Below are 18845 nucleotides of genomic sequence, written 5' to 3' on the forward strand. Positions count from 1 at the left end.
TTCTTCAGATTGGTATCATGTCAGAAGTGCCCCCCCCTCCCCCCAAAGGATCAGCTCTTGGACCACTGTTGGATCTGGTTTTCATAAATGACATCAACAAAGGGATAGAGAGTGTGATGCCAAAATTATCTAAAGTTTGGGAGAGTCATTAATGATAAGTGCCAAGTGGTGTTCTTTCAGGATGGCTTGAACAGGCTTCAAGAATGAGCAGAAAATTGCAACTATGTTTTAATGCAAAGTATTGGACTTTGGGAATATGAAAGATGTTTAAAAAGTTAGTATTATTATTAGTAAAGGCCATATGGTGCAAGGAAGCCTAAGGATTATGCTACACCAAAAAAAAAAAAGAAAGAAAAAGTAAATAGTATATAAAATAAATAATTAATAAATAATAAAAGAAAATGAAATAAATAGCCTATGCATTTCCTTCCTGTAGGTAACTATACAGCTGACCTTTGAATTTCCCCAACCTGTCAGCCTCAACCACCCATATAGGTAACTTACTCCAGTAATTTATAACTCACTGGCTAAAATAACAACTTCCTGCAATCCAGTCTAAACTTTTCCTCCCCCGTAACTTGAATTTATGGCTCCTAGTTCTAGAATCATTCACAACCGTAAAAATTTGGTTGTCATTCATTTTACTTTTGCTACTCAGAGCCTTCAATCACATCAGTCAAGTCTCAGCTAAGGTGCCTAGTTTCCAACCTTTGCAACCCACGCATTCGAAGTCTTTCCTCATATGGACACCCTTTTACCAATCTCCCCAAGTGAGTTACCCGTCTTTGGACCCTTTCAAGAAGCTCAATGTTCCTTTTTTAGGTGCAGTATCTGTACTTGAACACAGTATTCCAAGTGTGGTCTAACAATAGCCTTGTATAGTGGTATTATGACATCCTTATCTCTACTAGCAAATGTTCGATAAATCATTGATAGGACACCATGGGCCTTCCTTGCAACCTGTCTACAATGCTTGGAGAACTTCATGGCTGACCATATCGTAACTCCCAAGTCCCTTTCTTACACTACTGACTTTAGTTCAACTCCACCAAGTGTATAAGTTATTTTGGGGTTGCTTTTCCTCAGGTGTTAAGACCTTGCATTTTGCTGAATTAAAGCATAGCTGCCACTTTTCTGACCATCCCTGAAGTCTATCTAGGTCACTCTGAAGAAGCTCTGCTTTGTGGTGATCATTAACCACTCCACCGATCTTTGTCATCTGCAAATTTAGACATCACGCCCTCTATCCCTTCATTGATGTCATTTAAGAAAATCAAAAGCAACGGTGGTCCAAATACTGATATAATACTTACTTGGAGAACTCCAGTTCTTACATTAACCCAATCTTAGGAATAACCATTTATCACAACCCTCTGCCTCCTTCCATGAAGCCATCCTGCTATCGATCTAAGGAATTTTCTTGTGATTCCAACCTATTCCAGCTTATAAAGTAACTGCTCATTTGGGACTGAGTCAAATGCTTTGCTGAAATCTAAATAAACACTTTCAAAATTATTCCCTAAATCCAGCTCATGAGTGACCCTATCAAAATAGCTAACTAGATTTGTTAAATATGATTTTCCCTTTACAAAACCATGCTGAATATCTTTTAAAATTCCATTTATTTCTATATCATCCTGAATTCCACCCTTGATTATTGCTTCAATGATTTTCCCTACTACTGAAGTTATCTTGACCGATCGGTAATTTTTCACCACATTCTTAGAACTGCCTTTATGTATTGGGGATACATTGGCACTTTTCCAATACAACAGAATCTTTAATGAGTCCAGTGATGCTCTAATTATTAGCCTCAATGGTTGAATCCACTCATTTGCCATCACCCTTAAAAATTATAGGGTATATGCCATCAACTCCAGGAGCCTTAATCACCCGTGGGCTTGAAAGTTTTTTCATTAAATAATCATGTGAAATTTCAGTATCATTAATTTCATATTTTTCAACTTCACTCTTGTAATTTCTCATTAACTTAAAGGGTTTTTCTACTGTAAATATCAATGCAAAGTAGCAGTTGAGTTCATCTGCAATATCAGGTGGGGTATCTAATACTATCCCATGTCCATTACATAAGGGCCCTCTATACTTCTCTTCTTTGCACACACATATATATGTGTGAAGAATTCCTTATCCCCACTCTTTGCTCTCTTTTCCAGCGATTTCTCATAATCTGCCTTTGCCAGTGTAACCTTTTCCTGGTGATTAAACTGTGATTAAAGGTATACCATAAATCAATTATATTCCCTCTCTGTGAGATATATATACCCAGTTAACAGAGGCCATGTACCATGAAGATTAGGTCAAATAGTCTAGACCTGATCTTCATTGGTGAAGATCAGGTCTAGAATATTCTTTTCCATAGTACTTTCCCTGACTTGTTGATACAAATAACAATCATCGTTGATTTTAAAATTTTGTTCCCCATGTTAAATTTCCTTCCCATTTGCTCCAGTAAATAATAGGCAAATTAAAATCACCCATAATAAGACATTCATGCTTACGTTTCATTATGTTTATAACATTCATCATAATCTTCATAATCACCTGGCTTGTAAATTACTCCTGCTCTCATTATACCTTTGCTTCCAACAATCTCACGCCATACAGAATCTATACTACTATGCAAAACGTCTGAATCCAGGAAAGCTTTTGTCATGCCCATGCTGCTTTTTATAAGAATCGTGAACCCACCACCTCTTCTACTGCCCAATCCTTCCTAATTGCATTGTACATACCATACTGAAACCCACCATCCCCTAATTCCTGGTGCCACCACATTTCTGTAAGCCTTGTTATGTCAGTGTGACTTGTCCTAACCAGCAGTTCGAATTCACTCATTTTACTGAAGACACTTCTGACATTACTGTACAAACAATTCAGGCTTAGGGTTCTTATATAGTTAACTCACCCCTTGAAGTTATTTAAGCTTGCTTCCCTGGCATTAGAAGTATTCTAACCTATTTCTAAGAAATATGATTATTTTTTCAGGGGTAGTATGTCACTGAACCAAATCTTAGTTTAATAGACCCCCCCCCCCTCGCCTTTTTGCAGGTGATTTTGTGAACTAAGGAGTAGAAAATTTTCAAAATTGGGAGAAAAAAAGAACTGCAGTCAGTAATAAAATACATCTTTGAAACAAATGTCCCCACAGGAGGATCATGCTGATATGATGCAGACATTCTAGTGAATGCGATTATGCAGTATTTTTTCAGGGGTAGTACATCTTGTATGTCACTGAACCAGATGTTTGATAAATCTCAGTTTAATAAATCCAACCCCCTCCTTTTTTGCAGGTGATTTTGTGAACTAAGGAGGAGAAAAGTTTTTGAAATGGGAGAAAAAACAACTACAGGCAGTGAAAAAATACATAAGTCTTTAAAACAAATGTCCCCACAGGAGGATCATGCTGATATGATGCAGACATTGGGGTGGGGGGGGAGTTAAGGCTCCTGTGTAATTCACAGATGAAGTAACATGGAGAATTTCATTGTGTTAGGAAATCATGCAAGGATGCAGATTGTTCTGGATGATCCTCCGTTTCCACCACTGAGGAAAACAACAACTGTGTGATGCTCGATGTATAACTGAGTCTGTAGGTATTTCATTTGGCAGTGTTGATTCAATCTTCATGAAATCTTTGAAAATTAGAAAGGTCAGAGCTTGACAGGTCGACAGAAGAGCAAAAGGCATGCCATAAACGAATTTGCATCACGAACTTGAATGTGTTTTGTGAGGAGCCGCAATTTCTGGTCCTTGATTGTTACAATTGATAAAACATGGGTTAATCATCTTGACCCAGAGACTAAAAAAAAAACAGTCTAATGTGGAAGGATCCATTTTCTCCACCTTCCAAGAAGTTTTGTATTGCTCTGTCAGCTGGCAAAGTGATGGCATCAGTTTTTTTGGGATGCAGGGGGCATCATTGTGGTTGACTACCCTTGAAAAGTTCATAGTTTGCACCACTATCACTGGTACATCAGTACAACTTTTTTGAGGCCATCAAGGAAAAGTGGCACATAAAACTGCAGAAAAGGTGTTTCCAAACACCTTTTCAGCAGTTTTATAACCAAGCAAACACCAAAAAAGGTGTTTGCTTGGTTACAACAATGCACTCAGTCACATCTCCCAGTTGTGCAGGATTTCAGTTGGACTTCAGCTCCCACCCTGTTCTCCAGTTCTTGCCTCTAGTGACTTTTATTTGTTCCCCAAGCTAAAAGGTAACAACTGAGGGAAGAGACATCTCTGACTGTTTGGTGGTCACAGCTATCTGTGTGGTTGGAAAACCAAGATAAAGTCCCCCCCACCCACCCTCCAAATGGTATTAAGGCAATAGAGCACTTGTGAAAGAAGTGCATTGCAGTGGCTGGGAATGGGAACTATGCTGAAAAATAAAAATGAAATCATAATAGTACAGCTTTCCTGTATGTGCTAGAATACAAACTTTTTGAACCATCCTTGTAGCAACCCAAAATAATTTTTACACTTGGTGGGGTTGAAGTAGAGGCTGGCATAAGAGGATATCTAGCTTCTAACTTTTCTTCTGTTTTCAAGAGTATATCACTATGCCGTTAGACAAAAATTTCCACAGAATAAGTGAGATTGTCATGCTAATAGAAGCCACTTTTCATCCAGCAGTCCAGCTAGGTTTTTTGCTGGTTGACATGACTGATGCCTAGGAACATACATACTCTAATAATTTTGACCTTTTTTACTCAAAACTGTTTTTTCTTTCTCACTGAGTGGCCATCTAACCATAAATGATAATTTCTTTCCTGCTAATTTTTTTGTGAAGAGCAAAAACAAAATCCTGACTTGTAAAAGTGATGGAGTAAGTTTTTTAGGATGGGCATATTACAGTGAAATTCTCTCTCTCTCTCTCTCTCTCTCTCTCTCTCTCCCCATTGAGCACATAGTGGGAAAGTAAGTTTGCTGTAGTGTGCAGTGGCATCATATTATTTTATGAAAAACCTTATGGATTTTAGGTCCTTCCAATTTTAGGAATCCTGAGTATGGGGTCACATGCTACATTCATACAGACAAGCTGTAAACTTCAAAGGCACTTAGTTTTTATGTTAGTTACAGGATTTTTTTTTTTTTTTTTTCCCAATATGGTTAGCATTAGTAGAGGTATACAATGCAAGAAAGCAAGCTTATGCAGCATCAGCCAAAAAATCAAAAAAACCCACTCCCATTCTACTCCTCCTTTCGTTTCAAATACCTGTCCAGCTCAGCCTTAAATTTATTTAAGCTATTAACTTCCACAACAAAATATGGAAGTCTGTTCCACCAATCAGCTACCCGCTGGCTAAAGGCAAACTTCCACACATCTATCCTACAACTGTCTTTCCTCAATTTGAATTTATGCCCTCTCATGTGATTATTTTGAGCAAGAAGCAAGAGGAAGAATCCCATCAGCATTTCAGCAGCGCCTTCATAGCCAGGTGGGCAGGAGAAGCAGCAGTGCATAGCACACGCTTCTTGATTAGACTGGGGTTCGAGCCCGTGACCACCAAATATGGAGGATGCGGAAAGGTCAGGGAATGACCACCGCATATCCCCGGAGCAATATGGCGTTAGTTGCTAATGCTCCTAAAAACCAAATAATAACAACAACAATCAGCATTGAGCATGCTCAAACCATTCAAGGCTTTATACACCTCAATCGGATCACCTCGCAGGTGCCTAGTCTGCATACACTGTAATCTGTAAACTTAAGCCTTCCTTCATAAGAGCAGCTCTTAGAGAGAGAGAGAGAGAGAGAGAGAGAGAGAGAGAGACTAGTGAAGGCACACCACCACCACCACTGAACAAATTGTAATTCTCTTTGTTTTACTTTCTATTTTAAATGTATTTATTTAGCATGACTTCAATTTAATTAAAGTACTTTAACAAAACACTGCTACAGCTATGAACTTTATAGACAAAATGATTCAACAAATTGTTTTACAGTAATCAATTTTCTTTTGCACTTTCATTATGTTTATAACATTCATTGATATTTTCTAATGATTAATTTTGAAAAAAATTATAGACTGCCATTGATCAACTTCTGATGCATTTTGCCAGTGCCATTCACAACAAAGCTTTCACCATTATTCTTGGTTATGTTGAATTATGTGCTGGAGGAGTAGAAACTAACTTTCAGAAAAGACAATATGCAGATCTTTGTAAGGTAAACATTGTTTCAAAATATTTTAATTCCACATTTAGTTAGATAAAAAAAAAAAATTAAAAACCACTTCTAATAATTTATAAAAATTTTTAATCTGGAACACTAGCCTTCAGTCTGGGTGATAGCACTCAATGGTGGGCATTTTAGATTTTTTTTGGTGAATAAATTTGCTATTCTAATTTTAATACTAAAAAATATAATGTTATAAAGAAATTTGAGGATACATATGTATATCTTTAAATTAAAAATGTCCTACTAACCTTTTCAGAATGGAGACAATGGAACATTGACATAGTGGAGCATCACTCCTCTATGTCTCTTATCTATGAATCATTTGCAGACATAGAATTTTGCACGAGTGCTATTATTTGCTGTTATTTTCTTTACCTATGCATAAGAGGGCAGTAAAATCATAGTTCCATGCATATTGCTGTTACTGCACAAATGTTAATGGTGATTATTTGGATAAGCATTCTGTTGAAGTTTTATTGATTGAAGTTATATTATTATATAGTTGTGTGTTACTTTGTGGATGCTTTGTACTTGCATTAATTTGTGTGTGTGTTCAGGCGTGCTGTATTTGTTGATTTCATGTACACCTTTATGGTTTTTTTAAGCTGTTTAATTACTTTTGTAATATTCAGGGGCATTCACACTTTTATGATTTCTTCCCAGATAAAAAGCTATGGTATAGTATACATTAGACCACTTAGTATTTTGGGTTTGTTGGATCCTCTACCAACAATTATTTTCAAATGAATCAGTGAAACCTTCCCAGCTTCCTGATTATCTTAATACAAAACACCCCAATGAAAAGGGTAGGCACTGGAATATTTTATAAAACATTGCAGTGCCTACCCTTTTCAAAAAAAAAAAATTTTCCATGTGCCTACAGTATTTTTAAAAAATAACAAAAAAGGTGGGAATGGACTTATTATTATCTTACCATATATCTCACCTAATTCTTAAGAATAGTAAGCCACATAATATTGGTGAAGCATTAATAATGCCATATTTTCCTTTCTCTGTTTTTTTTTCTGGTTAAAATATTCCTTTTCCATGATATTTAAATCAGGTAGAGGTCTAATTAATCTTTTAATATCCTTGAGCATTTTTTTCAGTTATTAAATAGATCAATAAATTAACAGTAGCTGCAGCCAGAGGTAAAAGTGATTCTTGCACTGCTTCTATTGGGACATGCAGCACCCCAGAAAGCACAGTGTTGAAGATCACAAGACCTATGGGGGGGGTGTTCTTCATGGGATAAATAAATGCATAGGGTTACTAAGAGCAGAAACAGATGAATATGCTTATTTGTACACTAATGCCAGGAGCATACCAAACAAACATGATGATTTTGAAGTTCCTTAAGTTATTAAATGCATACATTATAGAATTATTGGAGTCAAAGTACCACTCAGATATTAGGAATACTAAGTTTGAGTTCTTATTAGATTCCTGTGCTTCTTTAGGTTAAGAAACACACAGAATATAAGTTACTACTTCCAGATGGTGTGTGTGTGTGTGTGTGTGTGTGTGTGTGTCCAGTGCAATGTGGAATCAGTTTGGAGTGACATAAGAACAGGAGAAAGCAAAAATGTGATGAGTATAGCAAACAACTATACATACAAATAAAGTGTACCAGTAAACCAGAATGTCTTATTTTAACTTTCCAGATATTAACTGGAATATATTGGTCACTCACACAGGAGCAAAGCTTTTCTGGATTTATAGGATGACTGTTTTCTCTATCAGCATATCAGAGAGGCAGTGAGAGACAGAGCAATACTCTTTATCTGGTTATCAACAGTGATTCTTCATGCATTAAGAATGCATTATGGCCTGATCATCAGTAAATCTACAGATAAAAGACCATTGGCCACAGTAATCACAGTATATCGATGTGCGATTTACTAAACGATGTAGCTACTGTCAAAGGTTGAAGGGAAGGGATTTTGCTTTCATAAAGGTGCCTAATATGGTCTAAGACAGTTCTTAAATTTTATTCAGTGGGACCAAATGATGATGGGCTCGCTAAAATCAAGTCAGTACGGGCATTAAGCAGCTAAGACAGATTACAAGATTACATTACTTGGCTAAGAATGCAAAGTAAAGTAGCAAAAAATTCTTTTCTTATGTTTTTTGCTGAACTCATTTGCTGCCACCTACATTTGAAAGAGCCCATTTTCAGTGTACCATAATTTTCAGAATGATGAGAAATAACATTCTGAAAATCCATAAATAATGGCCGAAAAGTAAAACTCAGGAATATATGGCTGAAAGCAAATGCTTACTTTTGGGTGGAATTGTAAATCAGAACAAAACTTAGTATTATTGAAATTTTATTCTACGTACATAAATAATGTTACACAAGCAAAAATCAAATAAAAATAAAATTAAATAGGATTCATAATATAGGAAGTATGAATAATGTTCTCCACTGGAGGAATGGAAATAGTAAATAATAATGAAATTGCAAGTACAAATAAGGTAGTAACCTTTAATAGAAACTACAGGTACAAAATTAAGGTAAACTAAATGAATAAATTAAATTAAATAAAATAAAGCAAAGTAGCTATCGAGTCTGAGGGATGCTTCATTAGCTTGAACATAAACGTTAGTATGAAACAAAGAATGCCCAGGCATGGTCATATAAGGCAAACAAAGTGTGACACGATTGCAAGCAACAGTAGAGACAATCACTGGTTAGAACTAGATGCCTATAGCTGCGAATGCAGGGCATACACATTGGGTGCGTTACAATGTTTATCGCATTGCAGAATAACCACCTCCATGATTGGATGTATACACGTGCCTTTGTTGCAGTTAAAAGTACTATGACAATCAGATGATGGTAATTGTGCGAGTTGTCGACGGTTTTGATATCACAGCGTGGATCAAGGTCATGCTAAGAAGACTGATAGAGCTCTGTGCTAAGAAGACTGATAGAGCTCTTTGCTACTTTACTTTGCAGTGTGCTCTGAATCAGCAGATCGGATGGCTCTCTCATATTCTGAGATCCGGTATTTGAGCCTCCTGGCAGATTCCCCGCAGTCATGGCAGGTAATGTGATATACCTAGCAGTTGCATAACAAGGAGGGGGGGGAGCATTTTTACCCTCAAGAGAAGGGCTTGCAGTTTTTTACCGTGAAGTTGTAAACATTTTATCCAGTGAGCCCTTAGAATCTTAGAGAAGCATTTTGAGACGCCAGGGGTAATAGATCATAAAGGTGGCCGAGATCATGTCATTATTGTGGGAGGCTCTGGGGTGTGCGGCAAGCTCAGGGCCTGCAGATTGCATTTGCCCAGGGCACAGGCAGAGTAGCCACAGTTAGATAGATCTGTCTTTACTTTCGAAACTTCACCATGCCTATTGTCTGTGGAACTGGAATAGGTCTAGGCGCAGGTGAATAGGGTGCACGCTGTACTGAGAAGCTGGTTGGGGGCATGTGCCTATTTGTAGTTGGTGAATTGTTCAGTATGCATTAGTTTGCGATAGACTGAGGTAGGCACCTCCGTAGCCCAGGTGGGAAGAGGCAGCAGTGCGTAGCACATGCTTCTTGATTAGACCGGGGTTCGAGCCCATGACCACCAAATACGGAGGATGCGGAAAGGCCAGGGAATGACCACCGCATATCGTGGAGCAATATGGCCTTAGTTGTTAATGCTCCTAAAATTCAAATAACAAATAAATAGACTGAGGTTCTTAAATGTAAGCCTGCACATCGCACCAGAACATTCAGAAAGGAGAGAGCGTTGTACATTGTCCCAATAGATGTGAATTAAATTGAACATATCCAATCCCTAGTGATGTCTGCTGGATTCAAGGATGCTCTCACAAAAACGGACATAGGTTTGCCTACATCTTTTACCACTTCTTTTAATATAACTAGGTAGAGCCCATCCCTGCTGTTGCCTTATTTACTCTTAGCTTTAACAATTTCTCTAAGATTCTATGGGCTCACCGGATAAAATGTTTACAACTTCCCGGTAAAAAACTGTGATCCCTTCTCTATTACATTTGTATATTAATAAGATTATACTAACATTATAACACACTGATTGAAATCTAATCAGGAAATGACCTATGTAATTATTTAACTGTGCATTTGTAGTGATGTAATTACCTCAACCTCTTCTCTCATTGGCTTGAATGAATATTACTAGGAGGAAAACTTTTTTAATGTGTAGAGAGATTTAGGGCAGACTGATTTACAACAAATAACACAACATTCTCTCACACATTTGTTATCTTGAATTCGTCATCAGCTAGACTGGACAAAAGTTCCACCTAGATATGGACAATTACCAAGGCAATCACATTTTTTTAATAATACTGGTCAAAAGCATTTACTTGGTCACTGCATAGTTTACACAGATGACCTGCTATGCACACTCGTATTCAGGGTACAGTGTAAATAATTTATCCTTATTGGGCATTCTCATGCATTCATCATTTTCACACATCCCACTTAGTACAATACCTAGAATAGGATGGATTTCTCTCTCTTTTTTTTTTTTTTTTTTTTTTTTTGCAGCTAAAGTGGACACATTTCTCACTTAGCATACACTAACGTATACATATGCATTGACATTTAGATATTCGCTTACACTCTGGAATAGAGAATCATATTTGGAGCCAAGTAATCATTATCCATCAATTCTCAGTTAATTTGTCTGGTGCTATTTCTACTAATTTTTTGATAATCTCAACCTATAAGAGGTCAAAACCTGGGCATTTATTGTTTTTGGTTTTAGATAGTGCTATTTCTAAGTCTTGTATAGTGAACAGAGGTTCAATATTGGCATTTTCATATTCAGTGTTTTCTTTTATAATGTTCAGCTGGGTGGGAGAAAGATCCCCCATTTCAGTTTGAATAATACTGTCTAGGATGTTATTTACAGAGTCTGCCCAACGTAGGGTTGTGGTTCCATCTGGTTTGACAGTAGTTTCTAAGACATCTCCTCTTGGCAGCTTGTTGGTCACTATTCTGTAGACAACTCCCCAAGTGTTATTGTTTCCAGTGGTTCCCACCAAGTGCCTCCAGCAGTCCTTTTTCTTGTCCGTAATGAGGGCTGTATATTGATTCCTGAGAGTTCTATAAGAATCTCTCAGAACATCCACTTCATTTTGTGGCCAAGATGTTCTGGCTCTTTGAAAATTTCTCTTTGCCTGGTGCACCATTCTCATGAGTATAGTCAGTTCAGGATACCACCAGGGGACTACCTGCTTCCTCAGTTTTTTCCGTGGGATAGACAGGCCTGCTGTTTTTGTTAAAATGTTTATCATAGTCAGTGCTTGCTTGTCCAGGCTACAGTTGCTTGATCTAGACCACTCGTTTTCCTGTCTTTGCAGCTGAGCTGCTGTATGTTCTGCAAAAATCTGCCAGTTTGCCTTTTTGAGGTTATACCTTTTGATATCCAACAAGGAGTGTTGGGGGTGTTTGTAATTGCCTGTTTAGTTTGAAGGTAATGGCTCTATGATCCGATGTGGTCCAGACCAGCTGGACACACCAGTCTGTAATTTTATAAGCTATTGAATTGGTGGTAAGAGTAACATCAATGTCACTCTCCCCCTGGTACTGCTAAAAGTTGGGAGGTTATTTGGTTGGTTTAGCACTTGAAAGGGTGAGGTGGCTATATACTCTGAAAATATCTGGCCATTGTGTGTGTGTGTGTGTGTGTGTGTGTGTGTGTGTGTGTGTGTGTGTGTGTGTGTGTGTGTGTGTGTGTGTGTGCCACTATGCCATAAGGCGTGAGAAGAGAAGAATCACCGGCCACCTCGTCCAGCTTTGGCAGAGGAGATGGAGCAACACAGAAAAAGGTGCAGTGACCAGAAGATTCCTCCCCACTGTCACCAAACTGTACCCTAAGGCGCCAGCATGGTTTCACCCTGGTCGAAATACCACCTTCCTCCTTACAGGGTACGGCCTGTTTAAAGCTAAACTTCACCAACTTGGCATCTTAATAACGCGGACTGTCCCTGTGGCAACCCAGAGTCCTGGAGACACTTAATTTTTGAGTGCGATTTGTATGATGACCTACGACTACGCCTAATAACGACAATCCAATATATCCCAGACAACCAAGAACCCAGACTGTTAGATACTCAAGAGGACTACAAGGCACTCAGTCAATATGCTCAGGATCTATTTTCTAGAAGGAAAACAATGATAGAAATATACCAAAGGCAACCTGACTAGAAAGAATGCAGGGAGGTCAAACAAGTAAAAAAAAAAAAAAAAAAAAAAACGGCTTACAACAGAAAGTCAAGACTTTAGGATGATTTGGTTGGCCTACTGTCGACCCAAAACTGCACTCCCTTGTGTAGTTTTTTTTTTTTTTTTTTTTTTTTTCAGGGAGGGGGGGGGAGGGGGTATTTGTTCTTCTCCTCCTCCCCATATTTTTTTTTTTTTATTTTATTTTATTTTTTATTTTATTTTATTTTTTATTTTATTTTTTTTCCCTCTCCTCGCCCCCCATGTCGTGGGGCATGGGCATGCCCCACTTAAAATGGGGGATCACCTTCCTGTCTGACCCCCTCTTCTTCCTATTTCATCCCCCATCTACACCCTCCCTCCAATTACTTTCTCTTGTACAGCGATTGCCCCACATGTCCAAATTTAAATCACATCAAATTTTGCCCGACCTTTTAGGCTCTCTAGAAATAGTTCTTTCGGCGTAAAACCTCACGCAGCGCTTTCTAAATGCAATGTTACTTAAATCAACAGCGATAACTCCAACCTTTATTTTAGGTCCTAGTCACCGAAATCCCAGGAAAGTAAGTGACAGGACCTGCCAGAGTATAATTAGTTTCTTGGTACACCCGGCTGGCATCCCCATCGCTAGGTATGGTAACGCCTGGTTCCACTGGGGGCCCGGCGGCCAACAGGCCAGATGAACAATGGGCACAACAAACTACATACCACATGACCCATACATTATTTTTAAACCTCTGGCATCGACAGGGTACCGTCACTTGATACATAGAACATACGCAGAGATGGGAGACATCCCCGGAGCCGTCAGACCCTCAACATACCTATACCTATGCCATAAGGCTGGCTGGCAGTTGACATCAGCACACACACACACACACACACACACACACACACACACACACACACACACACACACACACACACACACACACACACACACACACACACACACAATGATATTTGCAGTAGATAACAAGTCTATGACTGCTTGTAGGTATTGAATAGCTGGATTCATATCTTCACCTGGTCTAGAATATAGTGAAATAATGTAAAACTGTCCTACAAGCACTGGTGATATGGGCACACACTGCCACTGGAGAGCAGAGGTGACCCACCTTTGTGACTGTACCCTACCCATATGTGTGTGTGTAGGGCTCTTGTAATTCCAAGATATCTATATTATTTTCTTCCAATTTGAGTTTGATCTGATCGACAATGGCTCTTGCTCTTTGAGCATTCAATTGGACAAGATTTAGAGCCCTAGTCACATTTATGTTTTCAATCTGGCCCATAGTTGGTCTTAGATTGTATACGTTTTACCATTTTTTTTTATAACAGGGGCATTTATCATCCCTGATACTATGTGCATAGTCAGTCAGCCATGCTACTTTACAGGTAGCACATTTTGGCTGCTGATTTTTATTTTGGCAGTTCTTGTAATCGTGGCCAGTGACTGCACAGTGGCCACAGACATGGGAATTCTGACTGCAGTCTCTGGCAATATGGCCATATTTATGACAGTTAAAGCACTTCTGTACAGGAACGAATTCCCTGAATTTATGACTGGTCCAGCCAGCCTAGACTCTTTGCTGTCCTTGTAGGTGTTTCTAAATTCTGGTTAACACTTCCACAATGACATTGAATTGCCCATTTCTTTTGTTTTTTGTCCCTCTTTTTAGAAGAAATTCTTTGGCAAACTTATCCAGTTCCATTATATTGATTTTGTTGTAGAAATCCAACATAAGATCTATTGCCAGAGTTGTCTCAGGGATATCAAATATAATAATGTTGAAGTTCCTGCCCCTTGGCTTTTCTGTTTGCAGTCCCAGTTTTACTACCGCTGGGTTGGTTTCAATCTTTTTAACATCCTCTTTATTTCTTTCAAATGAGGTTTTAATTTTGTCGTGATAGTATTCCTGACTGCCTCGCTGGATTTGTATGTAGAGTCAGGCTTAGCCTTTATAATGATTGTTTGTTTCTTTTGCCTTTGGTATTTCCTTAATCTTATTGTTGGTTTGTTTAGTTTGTGATGAATCTGCTTTGGTGGCCCTTGCTACTTGGGCATAAGTCAAAAGTATTTATTTCTTTATAATTATTCTTCTCTTCAGTCACCGTTTCTACTTTTGCTTTCAGTACTTAGTTTTCTCTTTAAGTTCAACCATTCTACGTTCCAAAACAGACCAGCAGTTCACTATCTGTAATCTTGTCGCAGATGTAATCCTATTTGTCTTTTATAAAGAAACTCTTCTGGGAACAGTTTCATTTCTTTAATTTGTCTTATGGGATCCTCTATTTGATTTATAAGCTGAAATTTCCCCTCCTCCTCTTCTGTTTTTGTTACCTGTGACTCTAAATTATCATTCTCCTTTTGATCTGTATTTTCTACCTGGTTTTTGCTTTTTCTAGCCCATTTTACACTAAGGTGGCAAGATTCTAAGGCTTCGTTTGTAATTTCTTCATTGTTTAGTACCTCTATCCCACAATCAGGCAGGTCCTTCAAGTCAGGATCGCGATCGATATTTTAAAATTTTTCAGTTTTTTCCCTTGAGTTTTGCTTTTTGCTAGTCATTTTGCTGTTATTATAATGTTCCTTATACCCAGGGGAGTAATTTAAGGGATATTTTATCGTCGTGGGCCAATTAAAACCCAAGATATAGCATTTTCCAGTTTTGGCGGGAAAACAGTCACACGCAAAGAAAGATACTCTTATATGCAAGAATATGTTTAATCTAAGTGAAATTCACATTTCCCCTCACAAATAACTTGTATCCAGCTAATTTGATCGACGAATTTATTCCAATTTTTGGAATTTTGAGGTATTGCAGAATCAAAATCTGCACTAATAGGACCACTAACGCTGTAACAATCGTACTGCAGGTAAACGCATTCAAAAAATCAACAATAGCTAAAAACAACTATAACTAACAAGCTTGCCTGAACAATGCTAGTTGTTTTCATCTGTACACAACATGAAGAATCCAAGTTCTGTGGTTTGTGAAGCTGAATGAAATCCTCCCTGCCGCCGTCGGTCCCTATCCTCCGTTTACATCACGTGGGGCTTCTTGCAGATGCTTCCGTTCACCTCCACGATCACAGCGCCCTCCACTTTGTTTAGATAGTGATACTTTAGTTAGAGAAGTAGCTCTTGAGGCAGTAGAACAGATTCTGGGAGCAGTCAGTGGCCTTGACCCTCTGTAGGATGGCTGGCCACCCTACAGAGGGTCAAGGCCACTGACTGCTCCCATCAACGTTCAGTCTGCCCAAACGGTGATAAAGGCTCCCCTTAAAATCTATAAAAATTGCTAAGACGTAGGTGACCTCAGAATCTTTCGCAAGTTTCAGACTTGCGATCAGAGTGTCAATCGTGGAATAACCTGGCCTGAACCCAAACTGGAGGGGAGCTGCAAGACCTTTAGCTTTGTATGCAGGATGGAGGCAAAATAGCAGGAGTCTCTCAAACACTTTACCCAGTATTGGTAAAAGTGCTATAGGATGATAGGGTGATGTCCTGCCATTGGGACCCTTCGGTAGAAATCTTACGTTTGCAAGTTTCCAGCATGATTCAAATGCGACATCTCTCAGGCAGCTGTTGAAAAACTGAATGGAGATAGCAGGAGCAACAGGCCAAAGGCAGGCTCCACCCCACCTCAAGGAGGTCCAGACCACGAGATTTACCATTCTTGATTTTGCTGATGACCAATGCCACTTCCTCTTCACTAAAAGAATCTTCTGTAGCGGAAGTTTGGAAGTTTTGATTGTCGGTAATGACTTGATTATGAAAGTCAGTTTTTAGAGAAGCATTGCCTTGTAAATCATATCATCCAGAATTTTGTCCAGCCAATTTGTTGTCTCAGGTGAGCCTTTATTGCAGATGGAATTCATGTGTGTAGATTTTGTTCCTGACTGATTTTGTTCCTGACAAGTTTATCAACCAGGTCCCAAGGGGTCCTCTTCCCTTCTGTCTCTACCAGTATGAACCATGAGTGCCTGCCAGGGGCAAAGGATGATGACGTTGTAGAGCGGATATCATCTTTTTTAAGGTCACAGAAGGTGATATAGTTGTACACGTTCGCACTAATGATATTAATAGTAGGAGACTGGCAGAATTACTTAACAAGTACTACAGGTCACTGTTGAAAAAAAGCCATGAATTAGGGTTGAATTTGAAAGTGTCTGCAATTCTGCCCAGACACGATAGGAGGGAGTATATGATGAGATCCCTGTCGATCAATTCAGCCCTGAAAAGATTGTGCAGGGCCCAAGGGGTAGAATTTTTTTCAGCCTGGCCTGTACTTGTTAACAGGAGATACTGCTTCTACAGGGATGGGATACACTTAAATAGAAAGGGTGCAAGAATGTTTGCTGATGCTATAGAGGCAGTGTTAGGTGGGTCAGAAAACTGCTAGATTCGGGGGATACAAGGACTAATAGATTAACAGTAGCGACTAGCAGAGGTGAAAGTGATTCTTGCACTGCTTCTATTGGAATGAGCCGCAGCCTGGAAAATAAGATGCAGAATATTTCAGAGACTGCTGGGAATCATTGGGGTACAAGTAAACACATGGGTTGTGTTAGGGTAGCTAAGAAAAAGAACAGGTGCATGTATACTTGCGTGTACACCAATGCTAAGAGTTTAGTAAATAAATTTGATGAATTTGAGGTATTGCTCAAAACATCAAAGGCAGATATTGTGGGGATTTCAAAGACGTGGTGTCACACAGATATAAGGAATGCAGAACTGGAATTTGGGGAGTACAATGTCTACAGAAAGGATAGGAAGGGAGGAGGGGTTATGCTATTAGTTAAGAAATACATAAAATCCAAGGAAGTGAAGCCAGTCGACATTGCTGGACAGTGCAGTGTCAAGTCATTTTGGTGTGACATAAGCATTGGGAGATCAAAATTGAAAGTAGGAGTGTGCTATAGGCCTAATGACTCTGATGAGTATAATAAGAAACTGTACAGGGAAATAGAGTTGGCCAGTAAATCAGAGAGTCTTATAATGGGGGATTTTAATTTCCCAGATATTAACTGGAATTTGGGGGGCTGGTCACTCACACACTAGCAAGGCTTTTGTGAATTTATTGGATGATTGTTTTCTACATCAGCATGTTCGGGAGGCAACTAGAGTGAGTAATACTCTTGATTTGATTATCAGTAGTGATTCTTCATGAATTAAGAATCTGCAGGTAAATGAACCACTAGGTGGCAGTGAACACGGTGTGCTGAGGTGGGATTTGCTCAGGGAGGTAACAACCGTTAGGGGTAAAGGGAAGGGTTATTGCTTTCGTAAAGGCGACTACGATGCACTGAGACAGTATTTAAATTCTATACAGTGGGACCAACTGAGGATGTTACCAACAGCAAATTCAAAATGGGAAGCATTCAAAGACCTTACCTTGGAAGCTACTAGGCTTTACATACCAACTAAGAAATATTGTTCAAGGTTTAGGCCTAAGTGGATGTCAGATGAACTAATGAGACATATGGCAGAGAAGAAAAATGCATGGGATACATGCAAATTAACCCATGACACAGAAGCCTATGATAGATACAAGTTGATCTGTAACCAAGTTACAAAGGAGGTTAGGCAGGCGAAGGCAGATTTCGAGAAATCTTTGGCAAGGGATGCAAAGAAAAACAGCAAAGAGTTCTTTACTTATGTAAACTCTAGAAGGAAGGGGATGAATCAGATTGGTCCACTTGATATCCATGGGTCAACTGTTGATGATCATGCTCAGGTAGCTAACAAACTGAATGAATATTTTGCATCGATATTCACACATGAGGAGTTATTCAGCGAGGGGAATGCCAGAGGTGTATTCAACTCTGGCAGTAAGGTAGAGAATCTTGTAATAACTGAGAGTAAAGTGGAGGAGAAATTGTTGAAGATAAATACAAGAAAGGCACCTGGGGTGGATGGGATCTATCCAGTTATATTAAAGGAGGCAGCAAAGGAAGTAAGCAAACCCTTAGCCATAATTATGAGAGCTTCCTTGGACTCAGGGAAGTACCCATGGACTGGAGATGTGCAAATAATGACCCCAATTCACTAAGGAGGATCAAAGGGCGACACAAGTAATTATAGACTTGTTAGTTTAATTTCTGTTCCTGGAAAACTAATGGAGGCACTGGTTAAAGAAGCACTGCAGGATCGTCTAGACAAGACTTCAATTATAGCTCAGACACAGCATGGTTTTGTTAAGGGCAAGTCTTGCCTGACCAATTTGATTGGAAAGTATGATGCAGTCACAAAAGAACTGGATGCAGGGAATAACTTTGATATTATATACTTGGATCTTAGAAAGGCTTTTGATACTGTTGCACATGGAAGACTGCTGCACAAATTGGAGCAGTGTGGCATTGGAGGCAAATTGCTGCTATGGATAAAGGGGTGGTTGAAGGGGAGAAGACAGAGAGCTGTAATCAATGGA

At 38.9% G+C, this 18845-nt stretch overlaps 1 protein-coding gene across 1 annotated transcript in view; it reads left to right on the top strand.

Annotated features, from left to right (window-relative positions):
* The window catches only part of Vps50 (vacuolar protein sorting 50), a 731402-nt gene that overhangs the window by 299529 nt on the left and 413028 nt on the right, over positions 1-18845 (top strand). The window contains exon 10 of the mRNA XM_090374870.1: positions 6050-6190. Within this exon, the coding sequence (XP_090230996.1) occupies positions 6050-6190 (141 nt within the window). The remainder of the gene's footprint in view (positions 1-6049; positions 6191-18845) is intronic.

This window comes from Mastigoproctus giganteus, chromosome 1, assembly GCF_048544385.1.
Source record: "Mastigoproctus giganteus isolate SK-2022 chromosome 1, ASM4854438v1, whole genome shotgun sequence".
NCBI lineage: Eukaryota > Metazoa > Arthropoda > Arachnida > Uropygi > Thelyphonidae > Mastigoproctus > Mastigoproctus giganteus.